Genomic DNA, 21,386 nt, shown 5'->3' on the forward strand with positions numbered 1-21,386 from the left:
ATTCATTTGGAATGGCAAACGCCTGAGACTGAAGCTCAGGCTATCCATGTTGCCACCGGAGAGGGGGGGTTTGGGTCTCCCGGACCTGATGCTCTACTATCAAGCAGTCCAACTCTGGACCTTGGTGGAATGGAGCAGGTGGGAGTCAGAAAAACACTGGCTCTTCCATGACCAGGCAGTAGCGGGCCGACTGCTGCAGGAGGTCCCCTTCCTCCGCAAACAACATCGACCTGCCAATTTGTATGCTTCATTCATCACGAGAGTGCCCCTGGAAGTTTGGGACCAGACCAACACGAAGCACGAGCTGACTACATTTCCATCCCCACTTACGCCGCTGATAGAAAACCCAGATTTCGGGCCGGGTCGAGACACTCAGGCCTTCGCCAGGTGGCGGCCGGTAGGGTGTAGATTTCTGTTCCACTTGTACACGAGTGAGGGGATATCCCCCTTCAAGACTATACGACGGGAATATGGTCTGCCAGAGACGGAACAGCTCCGTTATCTGCAAGCACGTCATTGGGCACTCAACGCTCAGGTACGGGCAGAGGCGGATAGAAAGCTCAGTCCTTACGAATACTGGCTAATTACGCGGACGACGGACAAACGGCTCATCTCGGATTTATACCGCATGCTGTTAGACCGGTTCTCTCATGTGTATAACTCAGGTAGGGCCCGCTGGGAGAGGGACCTAGGACGGGCGCTAAGCAGCAAGGAATGGGAGGGCATCTACTATCGAGCAAGGCACTCAGCTTACCACATGAGACTGACAGACATCTTTACCAAATTAGCGACATATTGGTATTTTACACCCAAGAGGTTGCACGAAATGGATCACACAAGGGAAGCCACCTGTTGGCGGGGCTGTGGCGAGAAAGGTACGTTAGTTCACCTGTTGTGGGACTGCGCCCAGATCCAGGGGTTCTTCCGGGAGGGGGAGGGCCTGGCGGGTCTCTAGGCTTACTTAACCGTATTTGTCGCAGCATTTCAATGCCTCTCCCGCTGTATTGCATATTCTTGATCCGCAGAAGTATTCAAAAGGTGATTTTATGAGCCGAGAATGAATTGTATTCAGCTGCCAGGATATTGCAGGGGGCTTTAACAGTGGGAAAGCCCTGAATGGACGTTCTGTAGATCTGCAGAGCGCATGTGCGTCCCTTGACTAACCAGTCATTCAGGTAGGGAAATACCTGGTGTTTGTTTCTTCTCAGGAAAGCAGCTACTGGTGCCATGCACTTTGTGAATACAACCGTAGGCCAACCTTGAACTAGAAGTGGAACCCTTGGAAGTTTGAATAGAAACCTCTGCTGTGCTGCCGGAAAGGAACTTCCTCTATAGCCCCCTTTGAGGGAAGCAGCAATATCTCCAGTTTCAGGAGGAGAGGGGGGGGATGCCTCCTCTTGGGAGGCAGATGGTGTTGGGGGTTTTGAACGAATTACAGGGTGTGACCCTGATGTATAATATCGAACACCCATTGGTCTGTTGTGAAGTACTCCCACTGACTGTAACAATATGAGGGATTGTGGTTTGAGGGTTCATGGTGATACGAGATGACTAGTGCCTGAGAAGCATCACTGTCTTCTAGAGAGTCTTGGGCCTTTCCACAGGCCAGGGGTCACCTTTGTGTTGGCCGCCTCGAGTATGAAGATGAGGAAGAACTGTACTGTTGTTGCCCCGTGTCCTGGGGTCGATATCCTTGCTGTGCATATGGCTGATAATTATATGATTGATTAGAGGGTCTCTGTACATACTGCCCCCTTCCTCTACAAAAAGGGATGAACACACCTCTGTTGCAGCATTTCTAGAGAGAGTGCTGTCTCGGTATCAGCCTTGATGTCCTGAAGAGCATCATCTATACATTTGCCAAATAGATTTTCTCCATCGAAAGACATATCTAAAATCTTGGCTTGAACCTCAAGGTGGAACAAGGTGGCATTCAACCAGCACTGTCTGTGCAGAACAGCAGCACCTGCCATCTGCCTGAAAGTGATTGAAGAAACGTCCATGGCCTTGTCTATGATCTGAGATGACGCTTTAGCACCCTCTCGCAAGATTTCTCTTGCTTCTCTTTTCTTATTCTTTGGGAGATGATCTAGTAGAGGAGCAAGGTCAGACAACATTTGATGGTCGTAGCGACACAGGATGGCTCAAGGATTTGAGACCTTGATGGAAGTGGCTGCCAGTGTTGCAAAATGCTTGCCAATGCCGTCAAGCCTCCTTGTCTGGAGGCACCAAACAGGGGTCAGATAGATTCCTGGAAAGCCTTTGTCCTATCAAGCAGGCAGGTGAAGAGTCCGGTCCCTTGTACTTTTTGTCCATGAATGTAACCAAAGCTGGGTTTTTCATCACCTTCAGGCCTTCCTCAAAAAACTAGTCGACAGTAGATATCGATTTTCCTGATTATCATAGAGAAAACACTCCTTGTGAGCCTGAATTGCTCAAGCCCACAGGGAGCAGCTATTTATTCTGCTCCCTCTGGGTGAGAGAAATGTCTTGATCTGTTTCCCTTCCCGCATCAGTGCGGGCAGGGAAACAGATCACAAGTCTGCTCCCAGCAGTTGGCAGCATTTTCAAAAGCTTCAGCCCGCAGGGAGAAGACTTTTTGTTTGCTCCTGTTTGGCGGGGTTTTTAAAATGCTCCTGCAAGGAGGGAGCAAACACAAGTTTCCTTGCCTGCGCCGGTGTGGGGAGAAGAGCTGCAGTGTCCCGGGGGTAGGCTCCCTGGGACACCCAAGTGACACTGCCACGGGGGATGGGATCCCAGAGGGATTTGTAGGCTGCGTGGCCTCTCTCCCCCTTTTTGGCACATTTTGGCCTGGCGTGGGCTCCCTGGGGCCTATAATGGCTCAGGGATGCAACCACCCTCCCCTCATTTATTAGATTGGGTCTTGGGGGTTGTTTTCGCGTGCCAAAAGTTGCCTGTGGAGGGGGGCCGTGCACCCCCTCCAATAAAAAAATACTTAAGGCACCTGGAGATGGGGAGGACCTAGTACCCCCTTCCCCTATGGGAAAGCAGCCCCGGGGTGGGTTTCTCGAGGCCTATAATGGTATGGGGGAGGGGAGCCACACACCTCTCTCCTTAAATAAACAATGCAACCCCGGGAGTGGGCTCCCCAGGGCCTAAAACTGAAGGATGCGGCTCAGGTCGTGGCATAAATTGCTGATTTTTTTTGTATTTTGGCCCTAATGAAGCCTAAGGAAGAAGGATATTCCTACTCTGCTATTAGGAAGGGGCGTTCACACCTCCAGCGTCACTCCAGCGAAAAGGGCCGTTGACGCTGATATTGTTCTGGTGGAATGCGCTTTGACCTTTCTTGTTAAAGGTTTGTTGGCTTTGTCATGACAGAAGATAATCGTAGAAGACAACCATCTAGCTATAGTTGCTTTCGTTACAGCTTGACCCAAGGTGGCTTGACCATAAGCAACAAAAAGTTGATTGGATTTGCGGATGTCCTTTGTTTTTTTTTAAGATAAAACTTCAGGCACCGTTTCACATCCAGAGAATGTAAAACCTTCTCCGCTGAAGTTTTAGGATCCGGGAAAAAAGTTTTGAGTTTGACCGGTTGATTGATGTGGAATTGAGTTGGTACTTTTGGAATGAATCTTGGGTTAGTTCTAAGTGTCACAAAGTCTTTAGAGAATTGTAAGAAAGGCTGTGCAAAAGTGAAGGCCTGTATCTCACTGACTCTGCGGGCTGAAGTGAGAGCCAGTAAGATAGCCACTTTCCAAGTTAGAAACTTTAGCTCCGCCTTGTGAATAGGTTCAAAAGGCCTTTTTAGAAGTTGAGACAGAACAATATTAAGTTCCCACTCAGGGGGAGGAGGATGAAACTGGTGGAAAAGCTCGGAATAGCCCCCTAAGGAATTGTTTGATCAAAGATGATGAGCATAAGGATGGTTTGTTGGAACTCTTCCTGAACCTGGCTATCGCCGCCAGATGCACCTTAATGAACGAAAAAACGAGTCAAGCCCTAGCCAAAGACAGCAGATATGGAAGGATGTCTTCAGGAGGAGCTTGAAGTGGATGAATATTATTTTCTCCACACCAGGAGCAGAATCGTTTCCACTTAAAACGATACGTCTTGATGGTACTTTGCGCACGGGCCTGTGATAAGATCGCCCTGCAGTCTGAGGAGATGTTAAGATGTTAAGCCTCCGCAAAGCAATGTATGAATGTTTTGTGACCTCAATTACAACCCTCTTCAAGAGGGTGGTAATGCAGTCGCAATTTGGAAGGGGACCCCTTCCACTTAGTGACTGTCTCTAAAAATATTTTTTAAGGGCAGGCAGTGGTCCCAGGGACCACTACGTGCCTTTAAAAAATGAAAACATTTTTTTTTGGTTTTTTTAAATGCATCCTGATTTCCTTTAAGGAAAATGGGCTGCATCTAAAAAAAAATTGCTTTATTTAAAAGCAGTCCCAGGCGTGGTGGTGTCCTGGGCCCAGCAGGCCACCATCCATAGGCTTGCAAATTGCGAGAGGCTCATTGATATTCATGAGCCTCGCAATTTGCAACCCCATTGGGAATTGCAAACAGTGTTAAACATAATGTTGTATATGCCAAATAGAGCCTCGCAAATGAGTCGCAATTTGCGAGGCGCTATTTTGCAGGTCGTACATCTGGCCCTAAGTCCCCAAGCCCTGTAATGGCTGCCAGCAACAATTGTTCTGATGTTGCTGCCAGCCAATCAGAGCGCTCGCTCTAGCGGGAGTCAGACTACCACGTGAGCGAATTGGCCCCAGGGAAATAAATCTCCCAGGTTCAATCAAAACACTATTTTTAAATTGGTGCTCTTGCAAGAGTCTCTTGGGCCACTCGGTGACCCAACCGTCCAGATATACAAATATTTTTTAGTCTTGTTTTAGAAAAAAACTTTGAAAGTATTTATACCAAATCACAAAAACCAGAATCTGTTGACCAAGATCTAGCTTCCTGCCAAATATGGTGTTCTATTGTTAAGAAGTTATTGTTGTAGCTCTGCCTAAAGAAGTCCATGGAAAATGCATGGGTATTTTGGGACCCCCCCTCTTCTTTTTCACCCACCACACCTCCCCGCTTGACTGAACACCCCAAAACTTTCTATGCACAAACTAGTATAAAATTCGCACCTTTCTGGAAAGTTTTGTGGGGATTCGTCAAAAAGGGCCAGAGTTATTAGCAACAAAAAAAAAACAGTTTTCCTATGGAACAGCTGACCTAACTGTAACTACCCAGTGGCATATATATACACACACACACACACACACATATATACACATATAAATAGCTTTGTATAGAAAGAATAAATAACATTTTCCTAACTATAACAAATGCTTTAACCTTTGTCTTTTTTATTGAATATATATATATTCCTCCTAGTAGATCTGCACAATATTACTTGATGGGCAACAAGAATATTAATTGACAACTGTTCAGCGTTTAGTTTATCAAGCAATGAAAAGAGAGAACCTACCTTACTTTCTTCCTGTTTGTGTCCGATAGTAAACTGGACAACTGGATTAGGCACACTGCTCATTTTCTTGCCAGTCTATTTAAGAAAGAAAAAGCCTGTTGTAATACACAATTTTTGCATGTTGCAAAAGCTCTATGTTCATCCTCTCACGCACAACCTCACTTATTTTAAAGAAGATATTGTCACTGGATATCACAATTATTCCTCAGATTTGCCAGCATGTTCCCTTAGTATGCTTCTGGTAGATCAATAAAATTATCGTCACATATTGCTAGAAAATTTGATTCTTGACTTTCATTTTGTTACAAGACAGGCTTCCTGTACTTGGTCCTTATGCTCTAGAATTGCAATACCTCTTCCATAATGCACTGGGCGGGAGAGCAGGTTGTGTGCTATCCCATGATGCTCCAAGGAAGTAAGCAGCTGACTTCACTGCCTCAAAAGAAGGCCGCCTCCGTTCTCAGGTGCTTGCCTAGCTTCCTTCGGGTGGACCACGCCTCCCTGATTAGTTCCCTTCCTTGCTGTAGTCTTGTGAATCCTGAGATCCCCTTTGTCAGAGTTGATCTGCTGTTAATTGCGCCTTGGACCTATTCTAGAATTCTGCTCTCTTTCCTGGTGTGGGGGAACACAGCGTGAGGTCACGCTGCCATTGTTGCTCGCTCCCTGCCTTGGACGTGTTCCAATTCAGTGTGAGGACACGCTGCCACCATTTTTAGGGCGAGCGACCTATCTGAATGCGCATGCGCATTGAGCGGGAGCGAGATATATAGGGGCTTATCGAGAGTTTACCTAACTGGCGATTCCACTGGTGATTTCTTGCAGTGCATGTGAAAGCGCGTGCACAATGCCACCAGCCGCCTGCCTGCCTGCCTCGCATTACCACATCAAAGGCGGCCACGTCTCAGGCCCCTGCTGCTTCACACCCTCATGCCGCTCTCCCCGCTCCGCCCCCTCCCCTGCCCGCCGTGTCGCATTTCTCCTCGTACTTTCACTTTGACGGCCGCAGGCCGTCTCTCGTGTTTCTCCTCCCCCCTCCCAGTGTTTTTTTTTTTTAAACTTGTTGTCCTGTTGCTGCAGTCAAGCACCAGCTTCTGCACACTGTGGCTCTGCAGTGCTTTGTCTGACTCACAACTCGGTTCAAAGGCTATACACTCGACTCACTGTGTGCTCTCCCTTTCATATTACAGTCTATCGCACTGTGCAGAGCTGTCAGCATGTGATCCTCCTGTCTGACACTCACTCGGCGCAGGTCTTCTCTCACTCCGCACTATTTACAAGTCAATGAGGGCTGATCTCGATGCACTTATTTCGATGGCAGTCCGTATTCCACGCGTTGTATCAGGCGCCCTGCCACATTTTACTCTGTTTATCGTACCGTCTCTCCCAAGCAAGCAGCGCAATTGCTGCGTGCCTTCAGTTGATCACAATGGGTCTAGTTTTTTCTTCTCGAAGCACCTGGTCCATTAGCAGTTGCCCGTGTTTTTCTCAAGATTGATGGGATAGATACCTCAATGCTTTAAACGCTCGAGATTGCACTATGCCGTGGTCTGCGGGTAACGAAATGTTGATCCCAATAAGACTGCTCAGCTTTTCTTTCTTCTTTGGTCAGTGTGCCAAGTAGCAACCCAAGGCCATAGTAACCCCTCCAAATAACGGAGCAAGTGGCTTTTGAAGATAATCCGTTTGCATGTCGATGGTGAGTAATAAGGCTTGTGACTAGTGCAAACACCTTTTACCACCTTATTCCTCAATCAGATTATCTTAAGGATTTAATGTGTGACAAGAATATGTATGTATATTTAAGAAGACCAACTATAGTTGCAATACTTCTATAACACAAACCCATATTACAACACCCTTGAATAACCGCACTTTGGCGTAAATAAGAAAACAATGCAGCATTGAAACACCGACAAATATTCAATGCAATACAACAATACAGTCGAATGCACCAACAAAATGGAATAACATAAATCAATCACAACAAAAAAACAAGCATTGGCATAGCCAATAGATCTCGCCTTTGGGACCTTATAAGTGTTCAACCATGCAACAGTTAATGTTGTTGCACCAAGGATATTGTGCTGCATAACTAAATACTTATAAGGTCCCAAATGCGAGACCTATTGGCTATGTCAATGCTTGTTACTCCTTGCACATATACCTCCTGGACCCTGAGGTGAATGTTCTTAGCGAGAGGAAGCACTGTTGGCATTTTTTATTACGCTGCTGTAGAAGCAGCTCGAAGTTTATCTTTCTTTTCCTCCTACAAAGAGCCAGCTCAGAACAAGACGATTATTTCAGTTGCCTCTCGTGTCTGGCTCCGCTGTCATCATCCGTTTATTGTGAGTTTAGAACTTCATAAAATATTGGGAAAACGCTGAACTCCTACACTGTACCTTCAGCTGTTGTTGCTACGTTGTTCCTACCTCCCTGGCAGATGTATGCACTGGCGTAACGAAAATTGAGGGGGTCTCCCTGCAAGGTATGTAGAGAGCCCCCCTCCGGGCTCAATTAGGAACTCTCCGGACAGAGGGAAGTGCCGAGGGGGCACCCTGGAGCTTCGGGCCTCCCCCCCGCACCGTGTGGGCTGCTGGGGCCTGTGTTACGCCCCTGGATGTATGCTTATCATTAATTTCTGTACTGCTTAACACGGAGCAAAGTGTGACCAGTGTCTTGATTTTTTATTCATGATAATAAGAGACCTCTCTTCCTTTTGGGACACTTCCTAAATATGGTAAGTCTGGGAGCCACACAACCTGCCCTCACTAACCTTTGCTATTGTTCATAGTCTAGCACACTGTTAGAAGTGGGGATTTGTAATTAACCCTTTTCTTTCTTTTTCTTTTGTTTTATTGTTTTCTTGCTATACAGCAGTGCTGGGGACAAGTATTCCTGGTTCTCACTCTTTCCCTCGGCTTACCCCGTTGAACTTCTTCCTGGTGGTCCGGAGTCGTCTCTTCTCTCCCTGAGGGTATTAGTCAGTATTCTGTTGTCCATCGATTGGCTAGAGCTGGCTATACCTTAGGGGAGAGTGGGGGCTCTCTCTTCGCTCCTGAGGATATTGGTTCATCTGCTGTGTGGATCAGAATCCCGAAACATTTACACCTTAAACCTATTAACTACTTCATTTGTTATGTCTTTTATCTGAGAGCAGAGGGTTGAAAGTGTTTTTCAGATAAAGTAGAGAGATGCATCCTGTCAATGGTTCAGAATGATTTTTTTTCTCAGACAGCAACGTTTATTATTGCTTTTATGTACTGCTTAGTAAATGCCATCCTTTGAAGATTTGATAATTCAGCGCCAGAGGGATGGAAGAGGAAAGATGACAAAATAATACAGCTAATCCCCCCTGCACCTTCTCACGCAGCTGCATAAAAGGTAAGACATAACAATCGTGAAATTGCTCCCATGGGATTACTATGCCTGAGGCAAATGTTTAACTTTTATAGAATTCTCAAGACTTCTAGGAGCACTCTTGGAAATCCCTAACAGATGACGTTTTCCATAAGTAACCACAGGCATATACATTACTATGCTCAATCTCCACAGTGTGACACTCAGCATAACAACATCTGATACAAATGTGTATTTGCAAATTTTTCTTCTCAACATGGAAAACATCCTTCAACATGGTGAAATTGTGTATCGTACACCCCTATGCTATGTAGGAGTTTGCCCCTGCCTATCCACACTTTGGAAATACACTTACTTCTGTTGCTGAGAAGCACACTTTCGCAACAAACCCAAAAGCTTACAAGCATGTTAATGTTCACCAACTTTTGTAGGTAGTATCTCCCGTAAACACCCACAATTGTGCGCCTAATCCGAACTGATAACTAAGAAATATCACCAAATTGGGAGAGCAAAATGTAAAAATTCCTGATGAAGATTATTATTTTGCCCTGGCACACATATTTGAGAGTCTGAGCTGATATTTAGTTGGTATAAAAAGCTTTGCGATCGGGCCCTTTTGTGAAAGCTGCACATAAGAACCATAAAACTATCCGTAACACTGATCTCACAGATGTGGTTTCTTCACGTTCATGTTCTTCTGATGTCAGCAGATGCTTCACCGTTTTTTTTTTTTTTTTTGATCAAATATATTTTTATTGAGTTCCACAAAGCAATGTGATACATACAATATATGAAGAAACAAAAAGCGATGTCATGGCGCCCGTCCCCGACCCAGCAGCGCACCCCTCTGAGTGTCCATGAGGTGAGGCAAGTCCGGGCGCCCGAGTATGCTAGCTTGGCGGAGGGGCACGCCCCCCTGCGGCCATCCGAACTCTTTTCACCCAACTCCCAAACAGGCCCTCCCTCCCACCCCACCCCAACTGTATCCCACCCCTTCAACTACCCCCAAGCCCCCCCACCCTCCCCCCTCCCGCCCGGTGTGTTCCTTGTAGCGCGTATGTTGGTTGTACTGTGTAGAGGCTAGACCTTGTGTTCCGCTCTGGTCTTTTCATCTCTAAACCCCTCCGCCAATTTCAGGACCCGGAGATACCTCGGGCATGTGAGCTCCGTAAATTCCTGGGAAAGTAGAGAGATGAGTGGACGCCAGGTTGCCCTGAAGGTTTCGGAGGACTGAGTAAGCGAGGCTTGTATCCTTTCCATCCCCATGATGTACCATAACCGATGTAACCACCCCGTGTGTGTGGGCTGCCTAGTGGACCCCCAGAGTGACAAGATGTGCTGCGTCGCTGCCCCCATTGCCAGGCCCATCTGTTTTCCCCTCATAGATTTGAGGGGGAACGTCAGGTCGTTCGGCAGTCCGAGAACAGCATAAGCTGGGAATCGTGGAATGTCGGTGTCAAAGTGAGTGTCTATGTCCTTGAGTACCGCTGTCCAATATTCCTGTACCTCGGTGCAGTCCCACAGGATGTGTAGCATGGTCCCCGTGTGCCCGCACCCTCTCCAACATTTAGGGTCTTTGCTCGGATTCCCCTGGTGTAGACGCTCAGGGGTCAAGTGCCAGTAGTAGGCGATCTTGACCGCCGCCTCCCTGCTAGCGGTATTCCTGGCCGTATGATGAGCCCGGTGGTATACGTCTCGCCATTCTTTAGCTGAAAGAGCGCGCCCCAGTTCCCTCTCCCAGCGCCTCTGCCCAGCAGCTTTCTCCGAAGGGGGGGGAGGGGACAGCATCTGATATAATTCCGTGATGGACCTTGTGTCCGATGTCTTGGTCACTATCCAACGCTCATAGGGGGTGAGGGGGCGTCCAACCAAAGGCGCCACATCGGCGTGCGTCAGCCAGTGCCTAAGCTGGAAGTACTGGTAGCGGAGTGGCTTATCCAGTGAATAGTGTGCTGTCACGGCGTCCCATGTCATGAAGCCCTCCGTATCGAAGAGGTGGCCCGCTGAGCGACACTCGGATTGTCGCCACTGTGGGAATGAGCTCGTGGGGCTGCCAGGGGGGAACGCCGGATTGTCCAGCAGAGGCGTCATGGGGGAGGGAAAGGTCGTCAGGCCCCTTGGGACCGCGGTAGCATCCCACACTTGCAAAAGGGTCCTGGTGATAGGGGATCTTTTGAGGTACGGTGGTCTGTCTGGGCGCGCCAGGTAGGGAACCTTCCAGAGGGGCATGCCCGCCATGGCCCTGTCCTGGAACAACCAGTGCTTCTCCGAAGTCGGTCGGGACCACTCCAGTAGGAATCTAAGCTGAGCCGCTTGGAAGTAGCGCTTGAGGTCCGGAACCCCCAGATCCCCCTCCGCTGTCGTCCTTGTGGCCAGGTCGCGTCGCAGTCTGGACCTTTTATTCGCCCATACATAGTGATGTAGGGCATCCTGTAGTTTCTTCAGCATCCCCAATGGGGGAGTGACCGGGATGGTCTGGAATACATAAAGGATCTTGGGCAACAGGGACATTTTTATGGCCGCCACCCGGCCCAGCCACGAAAGCGGCTGTTGCTTCCACCTCGCAATGTCCCCCTGGACTCGCGACAGCAGCTTGGTATAGTTAAGGTCGACCGTTTGAACGGTTGACGGCGTCAGGTCTATCCCCAGGTACTGCACGGTGGTGCTGACCTCAAGCCCCCCTATGTGCAACGAAGCCCTGTTAGCTGGTCGGGTGTTGCTACCTAGCGGCAGGACGACGGACTTCTGGACATTCATTTTGAAGCCCGACACTGCCCCAAACGCGGTCATTTCCGATAGGAAGGCCGGCAGAGAGACCCGAGGGTTATCCACCGCCACCAGAATGTCGTCCGCGTAGAGGCTGATGGTTTGCTCCACTCCTCCAAACTTGATCCCGGCTATGGCTCGGTTGTCCCGAACCCGCTGGGCAAATGGCTCGATATAAAGGGCGAACAGGAGCGGCGAGAGTGGGCAGCCCTGCCGCGTGCCTCTCCGGATGTCGAACGGCTTAGAGCTGACCCCGTTGACTTTGATGGTCGCCTTCGGGGACGCGTAGCATCCCGCCACCCAGGAGCGGAATCGCGGACCCACTCCTAATTTGACCAGCGTCTGTTCCAGGAACCTCCAGTCCACCCTGTCGAACGCCTTCTCGGCGTCCACCGAGAGCAGTGCTGCGTCCGAGGCGTTGGCGTATGCTTTGTCTATGACATGCATAATGCGCTTTGTGTTATCCGCGCATTGCCTGGAGGGGACGAAGCCCGCTTGGTCAGGGTCGATAACGCCCGGCAGGCACGGGCCCAGCCGGGAGGCCAGGATGCCTGTGAAGAGCTTAAGGTCCACGTTGAGGAGCGAAATCGGCCTATACGCCGCGCAGCGTGAGGGGTCTTTGCCCGGTTTTGGAAGGACCACGACTTCTGCCTCCAACATCTCCCTCGGGATGGAGCCCTGGCCCTCGAATGAGTTGAATAGCTTTGTAAGGACCGGCGCCAGGAGGGGGCAGAAGGTTTTATAAAAGCCCGCGGAGAAGCCGTCTGGGCCCGGAGCCTTCAAGGGTTTAAGACGGGCAATGGCCGCTATGACCTCCTCCAGGCGGAAGGGAGCATCTAGCGCTGCGGAGTTCACATCGTTAAGGGCAGTGACCTCCATAGACTCCAGGTAGGTCTTCCCCTCCTCCTCTCCCACGGTGTGATCGGCAGCATACAGCCGCTCATAGAAAGTCCGGAATGCCTCCGCTATGTGGTCATCCTCTCGGACCTCGCCACCATCGTCCCCGCGAATCACAGGGATCTGCGAGCGGACGGTTTTGGCCTTGAGTTTGCTGGCCAGCAGGCGGCCCGTCTTGTCTCCCCCCACATAATACGTGTGGCGGAGGCGGAGTGCCGCATATTCCGCCCTGTCCAGGTCCAGACTCGCCAGTTGTGCCCTGACCGCTTTCAGCTTGCGCCAAATCCGGGGGGCTCCCGTCCGGCTGTGGACCCGCTCCAGATCTAGCACCTGCGTCTCCAGGTCCCGTCTCCGATCCTTTCGCTCCTTATTTTCCGCCGCGGTGATCGCCATGATTTCGCCCCTAATGACCGCCTTCAGCGCCCCCCACAGTGTCGCCTGGGTTACTTCTCCCGTGTCGTTCTGATCTAGATAAGTGGTGATGCTTTGGGACAGTTGCTGCACAACTCCCTTGCGTGCCAGTATATTTTCCCTGAGTCGCCACTTGCCCCTATGTGGAGGGGCACGTGGGACGGTCAGTTGGAGGGTCACCGCATCGTGATCTGAAAGTGCCGCCGGCGTAATGTCAATGTCCCGAACCATGGGAAGTATGTCATCCGAGCCCAGGAAGTGGTCTAGTCTGGCATACGTGTGGTGCACATGAGAGTAGAAGGTGTATCCCGGGGCAGTATGATGTATGTCCCGCCAGATGTCAGTGAGCCCCCTGTCCCTTAACCACTGCTTCCCTGTCACTGACAGCGCTCCGGAGTCCCCAAACCTCTTCCCAGACCTATCCTTCTCATTGTCCATGACCAGGTTCAAGTCCCCTCCCACTAGTACCAGTCGCAGATCTCCCGAGAGCGCTTCAGACAGCGCACCTTTCAAGAAAACCTCTTGTTTGGTGTTGGGTGCATAAATGGAGCCCAGCGTGAAGGAGGAGGTACCCACATGTATCGTGTGTGCTAGGAGCCTGCCCCTGATTTCGGCCACCTTATCCCCAACCCGCCCTTTGAAGTGTCTGGCCACAAGTATAGCGACACCCGCTTTCTTTTCGCCAGTCGCGTAGTAGAATTGGTGGGGGAAGGCCCTAGCTTTCATGCGGTGCCAATCTTTCGCCAACAGGTGCGTTTCCTGTAACAGACATAGTTCAGCCTCCGAGCGCTCAAGGAAGGAGATGACTGCCCTTCTTTTGATGGGGTTATTGAGTCCCTTGACATTAAGTGAGAGGATACGTATGCTGTCAGCAGCCATGCGTACGCATGCGTCCCTTCTGCCGTGCCCTAGACCTCCAACCAGCCCAACCCCTGGTACCAAACACCACTCGATAGTGAGCACACCGAGCTCCCCCCCTCCCCTCCTCCCAAGCCCCAACTCCCCCCCCAACAGTCCCCTGCACCCCTCCCCCCCCAACTGGTGAACATTGTCCCAGGCCAATCATGAGACAGTCTAGGCCTGCGGTAAATGAGTCAATGAGTGGGTGTGTGGCAGTGGCGGCTCATGGCCCCCCGACCCCCCCCATCCAGGAGCCAAAACTTATCTGATGTCGACCTTCACCAAAATCCATTTAGGGGGCTGCGCCCGTGTCTTTGGATACTTCCTGGATTGCTGCAGCCTGTTCCAAGGCCACCGTGTCCGGATCGGGCTTGAGAGGCTTGAGAGGCTTCTTCCGCTGCCTGTCCCGCCGCACTGTCTGCCATCCGTCCCTCGACCTCCCGGGGGAGCCCGTCCCGGCCCCAGAGGACTGCCGGTCCGCCATGTCGTCCTGTTGTGGGTCCTCATAGGGGATGCCTAGCACCTCACATGTGTCTCGTAGGGAACGCAGCTGGTGGAGGGCGCCCTTCCACTTAAAGACCAGGCGAAACGGGTGTCCCCAGGAATACGGGACCCCCTCTTTACGCAGGAAAGTAGTGGCAACCCTAAACGCCCTCCGCTTTTGTAGGGTGGTCGCAGCCAAGTCCTGAAAAAGTTCCACATTGTGATCTTGGAAGCGGAGGGGTTGCTTGTGACGAGCCTCTCTCAGGATGCGCTCCTTCAAGGGATAGTCCGGCAGAAAGGCCAAAATGTCCGGTGGGGGGCCCTGGGTCCGGCGGGCCGGGCCCACACGGTGGGCTCTGTCGATCCGAACCGCGAAGTCCTCACCTTCCCCCAGCACCATCCGGAAGAGTGCCTGCAGGTATCCCGCCATGTCTTCCTCCTCCGCCCTGAGCGGCACATTCCGGACTCGAATGTTATTGCGTCTGGAGCGATTCTCCAGATCCTCCGCGTGGGTCTGGAGATCCATCTGCTGATCATGAAGACGGACGATCTCCTGCCGAAGGAGTTCTATTTCCTCACTACGGGCCTGGCCCGAGAGCTCATTGGCCGCCACTCTCTCCCCCAGTTCGTCGACGTCCCGCCGGAGTTCCTTGTGCTCCCCGGTCATTTCCTGCCGGAAAGTTTGAATATCGTCTTTTAGGGAGGCGAAGAGGGATTCCATGAACGCCTTGGTCGCTGGCGCCTCACCCTCTGGTAGATCTTTCCCCCCGGGGGTGGGCCTCGGCGCCGGTTTGTCCGGGCTTTTATCGGGCTTGGGGGGTCCCTTGACCAGCATCTCCGAGATGTTGCGGTTCCCTTTCCGGTTCGACATGGCTATCCCAGCCGTGGGCCTCAGCCTGGTCAGGGCTCCGTGTGATTCGGCAGGGTGCTCCGATGCGCTCTGGCCGTCGTCTGAAAAGGCCGGTATCGTGTCCCAGGGGCCTCTTCCCTAGGCCACAGGCCTCGACCCCACTGCTTTCCCTCGCTTGAGGTATAGGGCTGGCTCCCGCCAGGTATCCCTGGGCTGCAGGCCACCCGCTCGGTACTCCCCTTCCCAGGGCCTTCCGCAACCTCAGGCCTTCCCAGATCCTAGTCGCGTTTCAGCCAGGTGTGCCTCCAGGTGGGGGGGGGGGGATCCCACGCTGTGACCGCAATTGCGTCCCGGCCGCCTCCTGGGCGCCGCTCACCTTCTCTGTATGGGCGCCGAGCCCCTCTGCTGCCCGGGGTCGATATGCCCCACCGGCCCGCTGCACAGCCGGGCCGTGCTTCCTCGACTGGGCCCACGCCGGGGCCCCGCGTTGTCCCGTAGGCCGACGGACCTGGCTCCACTCAGGCCGCTGGGCCGTGGACGGCTGCTGCCGGCCTGCTCCCCTCGGCCCCCGCAGACACAGCGGGGGTCCTCACCGGTGCACGGCCTGCGCCTGAAGCGCCGTGCTAGGACCGACCCACCTCTCGGCAGCAGCGCCGCTTTCCCTCAGTCGCGCCTTCCAGCCGCAGTCAGGCGTCTCCGGCCCTCGGCGCTCACCTCCACTAGGCCCACACCGGGGCCTCGCGTAGATTCTGGGGCCGACGGACCCGGCGCCTCGATCCCTCTCCCCTGCCTGCGCCAGTCGCCGCTTGGTGATGCCGGGTGGTACCTCCGGGGCTCTGGAATCGCTGTCGGGATCCCCGACTCTCCCACACGCCGGCCCCAGGTGTCGCTTGGGGTCTCTCCGGGCCGCTCGGCCCCTGCGCTAGGGTCGCTGCCGCCCGCACTAGCCCCTCGCCGTCAGGCAGCTCCGGGCATCTGCGGTCTGCGGCAGCTTCGAGCCTCGCCGCCGGCTCCTCCGATGCCGCACTGCTTCCCGGTTCTTGCCCGCTGCTGCTGGCCGGCTCGGTGAGGGCGAAGGTCCGCAGGGTACCCTGGCGGGGGATCAGGCCTGGGGAGCCTCTGCGAGACACGTCTTACCGAGCCGCCATCTTAGCCACGCCCCCCCGCTTCACCGATTTTTGACCGTTTTGAAACCTGCATGTTTTATTGTTAACTTGCCATCTTTCCACTTCCACTACCAACCAACATTTTGGCAACGGAGTTAAAGAAAGTAGGGACCTATTCACCGCGCTCCGAGTGGAGACTTGCACCCTAAAAGAACAGGTGGACCGGCTTTTAACTGACGCTGCAGCGACTGGGACCAAGCTTGAGAACATTGTAGGCCGATCCAGGAAGAATAACATTAGGGTCATGGGAGTCCCGGAGTGAGCGGAGGGCCCAAGCGCAGATTTGTTTTTTGAGGTTTTGATCCTGAATACACTGAAACCAAAGGGGCAATCAAAGGTGTTCTTGAAAGCGCGTGTCCATAGGGCTCCTGTCCCCAGCACTGACCGGGTTACCCACCACAAACTATTATTGTCTGCATTTTTAATCATCAAGACACGATCCTACAAGCCGCCCAACAAAGTCTACCCATTAAATATAAGAATGCCACTATCAGCATTTTTATCGGACTTCACACTTTGAGTACAGAAGCTATGGTGCATCTTTGAGGACATCAAAAGGGTCTTATGACAGCAAGACCTTAAATCCTCCATAATGTTCCCTGCAGAACTGAATTTGGTAGCAGAGGGAAAGACATGGTATTTTGCAACCCCAGATGAGGCCTGGAACAGGCTTGGCGGATGTCAGAGGGAAGACTGTCGCAACGAGGACGCTATCCACCTTCAATTGATGCTGGAGCCTAAGGAGAGCAGGGATCAGGCAACACCACTGGAGCAAGCGCAGGAATCTTCTGCGAGGCCTGATGGAAACCGACTGAAACTGACCATTAAGACCACAGAGAGCCTCCCTCCTATCAGAGCCCTCGGCAATGACTGTGGAGAGGGGGTCCCTGGCAAGGCTCTGAAGCGGCGTTGCTTCCCACAGTGGGAACTGGCCCTTGGCAGAGAACAATGAACAGCAGAAGGGGAGAGAGCAACTGTATTGAGGTAACTGTGTTGATCAGGTTTACCAGTTGGTATACTCTGAATCTGGGGTGACGGGTACTTTGCAATGTTGAGGGGATAGGCAGTTCTAAGTCTACCATGCAGGGAGAGGGTAGTTTTTGCGGGAAATTTACCTACTTCAAGTGTCTTCTTTTTGGTTGTTTTAATTCACTGTTGACTTATGCAAAAGGAATATGTTGTATGACCCCGCACTGCCTGGCCATCCAGTGCCGACTCTTTAGACAAGACTGGCCTGGACCCCAGGCCAGAAACAGTAAAGCTCTAATATGACCAAGATGCAATCACTGAAACTACTTTTGTGGAATGCTAATGGTCTGTGGACAAGATAGAGAGGGAGGTAGTCCTTCAATAGTTCAAAAGGCATGCAACCTGCCATTATACAGTTGCAAGAAATAGACATGATGGGCAACATCTGCAAGGTAATGGATAGATAAGGATATAAAATGCTAGCTCATGCTGGGTATACTTTGGTATCTAGAGTGTGGGTAATCAAGAAATTGATTCCCCTAATAACCCAACAGACGTGGATAGACTCACAGGGCAGATATGTGGCTCTGTCGGGAATTTGGGAGGACAAGACGACAAATATTTGCTCCATATCTGTGCCACCCAGACTGCATGCATTTACACAGCCAGATGTGAGGGCCATACTCCTACAATTACCAGATGGGATACTAATACTAGGGGGCGACTTTAATATGATGTTAAGTGAGGACTGGGATAGATCGACAAACAGGATGTCACAGCGTAAACCGAGCCCACTCCATGACATCATGGTTGCGATGGGGTTGATGGATTTATTGAGAATAGGTAATATACCTACCATTCAGGTGCACATCCCCTCTCTGAACCCACAGACCCATCAATACTCAGAGGTTCAACACCTGGCCAGGGGGATCTCGGATCATTCATGTGGGCAGTGTTCGATCAACTGCCAGACACTCAGGGAACGGTTTAGCAGATCAATCCGTGGTACCTAAAACAGCGCAGTTTCAGGGAGGAACTCAGTAAATGCACAGACCACCATTTTAAAGAAAATACAGACAAAGTAGACTCTGCCCTCACACTACAAAAGGCATACAAAACAGCAGGCAGGGGACAAGCACTCTTCCTTATATCCAGACTCAAGCGAGATAAAAGAGCCAAAATGGACAAACTGGAGAGGGACATTATGGAACAAGAGGGCCTCTTGGCGGCTGGGGCGGGACCAGGGGTACAACAAGCGCTGGCGCTTAAGCAAGAAGAATACGAAGATCTAGTCAATTATGCCTCCCAGGCAGCACATAGAGTCACTACTCATTGCTTGTATAACGTCAGGAACAAAGCTGGTTAAGTTCTGGCATGGCTCGCAGGAGAGATCAGTTTTGGGACTAGGTGCCGGAGGTCAATAATGAGACGGGGACACTGGTTCGAGGGGGGGACCATGCGTACAGCTAAGGCTTTCACTGCCTGATATACTCCCCGGTGGTGATTAAGACGACAGAAGAATCGATTGACCTCCTCAAAGATATACGCCTCCCATGCCTAACACAAGATGACTGAGTATTTAGAAACTGGTATAGGGGTGGAAGAGATTGAAGGGGCAATACAAGGGTTGCAGTCAGGGAATGCCTTGGCCCCAAAAGGACTCATGGTTGAGCGCTAAAAAAGCAATGGCATCGAACCTCGCCTCACACTTACTAAACATGTACAAAGAGAGCAAAAGGCGAGGCACCCTCTCACAAGACAAAAAACTTGCTTCCACAGTGGTTGTTCATAAGGGAGGCTAGTCCCCGGAGGACTGCGCCTCATATAGGCCTATATCATTTTGAACGCCGAGGTCAAAGTATTGGGCAAAATACTGGCAACGCAACTGAGAAAGGTGATTCATTATTTGATCCATCTGGATTAATCAGGTTTTATGATTATACAAAGACCAAGGCTTAATCTTTGGCGACTATATGGAGTGCTGAGGTAGAATGAAAATCTAAGTGAGAATGCGTTAATGATATCTCTGGACACAAAAATGGCGTTCAACAAGCTGGAGTGGAATTTTATGTTTGCTGTACTGGACAGGCTGTGATTTGGCCCTTGATATATGCAATGGTTCTGCTTGCTCTATGATAGCCTACTAGCTAGAGTCCAGGTGAATGGGGCATACCCTTCAATATTCAAACTCCAGCGAGGTACCAGACAGGGCTGTCCCTTATCACCAATGAGATTTGTTCTGGCACTGGAGTCGCTGGCCGCTTGGATATGAAAAGATCTGCTGGTCAAGAGTGTGGACTAGGGGGGTGGCCTGCGAGAACAAAATCTCTCTACACGGGGATGACATGCTACTCTATATTTCTGAACTGAGTTGATAGTGGCCAAAATAAAGCAAAGGGCGACATATCAAGAATACCACCAGATTGTGGGGTGACAATTTAACGGAATGGATTCAGTTACCTACAAATGTATATAACACATTATGCAGAGCTATTCAGTGAGTGGAATCTAATCTGCTGCTCGGGTGAAGGGCTACAAAACACTCCCTCGAAGGTCCCCAAGGCTTACTTCAGGGCAACTGAGGCAGAAGTGTGTCTGTTATTATGGCATGGGGGCCCAGCGCGGATTGCCCTGCCCAAACTGATAAGAGGCTGGTATGATGGGGGAATTGCCCTCCCAGATAGTCAAAAGTACTGCTGGGAGTCACAACTGATCACAGTCAATGACTGGACCTTCATGGCACAGACCCGAACCGGCATTACAAATGGACAGACATGCGATGGGGGACAGAGGATACCAGGTAGCACTATATGGTGGGAAGACATTAGTCAAGCTACCCACCACCACCACCAGAATAGTGATTTAAATCTGAAAAGATGTAACAACATACTTGGGATGGGGGAACAAAATTACACTGGTAACACCACTCTGGGATGCAACAGTATTGGCGGCCCTGAAGAGACTGAACAGCTTTGCCAGGTGGGACCTATTTGACATACCCACAGTGGGGGATGTGTGCGTTAAGAGACATGTAGTTCCCCTGCTAGATTTTATGAGAGAGTATCAACTTGCAGCTTCTGAGACTTACTGATATCTCTAGGTGAGACATGCCCTATGGTCTGTTTTGCCAAAGGGCACAGAGTTAGACTTATGAGTGAACCCATGCACAAAAAGGCCACATCCCTGACATATAAAAAAAATCCTAACCCATACCCTGATGCCTTAAAATAACTAAAGGAATGGTGGAAGATAGTCGATGGAGGTTTTGAAAAGGGGAGTGGCAGTAGGCCCTCTGTATCGCCAAAGAGGTTGCTATAAAATGGGGATTTCAATTGCATATATTGCATCGCTCAAACTACTCCCAAATGGTCCTATTAAAAATGGACAGGGCTGCCTCCAGTCTATGCTTATAGGGATGCAAGCAGATGGACTCCTTCTTTCATATTCTCTGGGACTACCGGGTAATACAGATCTTTTGGACGAAACTCATGGATTGCATGCGACGGTTAGTAGTAGGGGGTGACGAACGATGTAGCAAAAAGATGAACACTTAATATATGAGTGGAGGCGGAGGTAACCAGATTTCAGAAGAAATGGATCACACTGGGTTAATGGTAGTGAAGAGGATTATTGCAAAAGACTGGACAGTTATTAGAACATCCCCGGATCTGGAAACCAGGAAGCGGGACATAGACTGGTGTATGCTAGCGGAAAAAGTGGTCTATGAAGGCAGGGGCAGTCCTAGGCAATGGGAAAAATCTAAAGTAAATGAAACTCTTTTCAAGGGTTGATTCAGACAGGTTATAAACCTCAAATCCCAACCAACTGCGGTGGCACTCCCACTACACTGGAGGTCCGGGAGGGGGAAACATGATGAGGTGAGTATGCGGTGTAAGCCTACAGGGTCTGAAGCTGTCCATAAATACAATTGTGTACATGCCAGTGAAAGTTGTAAATGCTATTGTCTTGTCTTTGAAAGTTTGCCATTGTCCGGTAGTGGTCCACGACTGACTGGCGAGGCCACCTTCAATAGCCAGTCATCGAAGTATGGGAATACTGGTGTCTTTGACCTCCAAAGATGAGCAGCAACTGCCAACATAACTTTCATGTACACCCAAGGAGAGTGTGTGACGGAGAA

At 50.9% G+C, this 21,386-nt stretch overlaps 1 protein-coding gene across 3 annotated transcripts in view; it reads right to left on the bottom strand.

Annotated features, from left to right (window-relative positions):
* The window catches only part of ESYT2 (extended synaptotagmin 2), a 641,975-nt gene that overhangs the window by 83,300 nt on the left and 537,289 nt on the right, over positions 1 to 21,386 (bottom strand). For all 3 annotated transcript variants that reach the window (XM_078663275.1, XM_078663276.1, XM_078663274.1), the window contains one exon: positions 5,450 to 5,524. In XM_078663275.1, coding sequence (XP_078519401.1) covers positions 5,450 to 5,524 — 75 coding nt within the window. The remainder of the gene's footprint in view (positions 1 to 5,449; positions 5,525 to 21,386) is intronic.

Source organism: Lissotriton helveticus, chromosome 10 (assembly GCF_964261635.1).
Source record: "Lissotriton helveticus chromosome 10, aLisHel1.1, whole genome shotgun sequence".
In the NCBI taxonomy this organism is placed as follows: domain Eukaryota; kingdom Metazoa; phylum Chordata; class Amphibia; order Caudata; family Salamandridae; genus Lissotriton; species Lissotriton helveticus.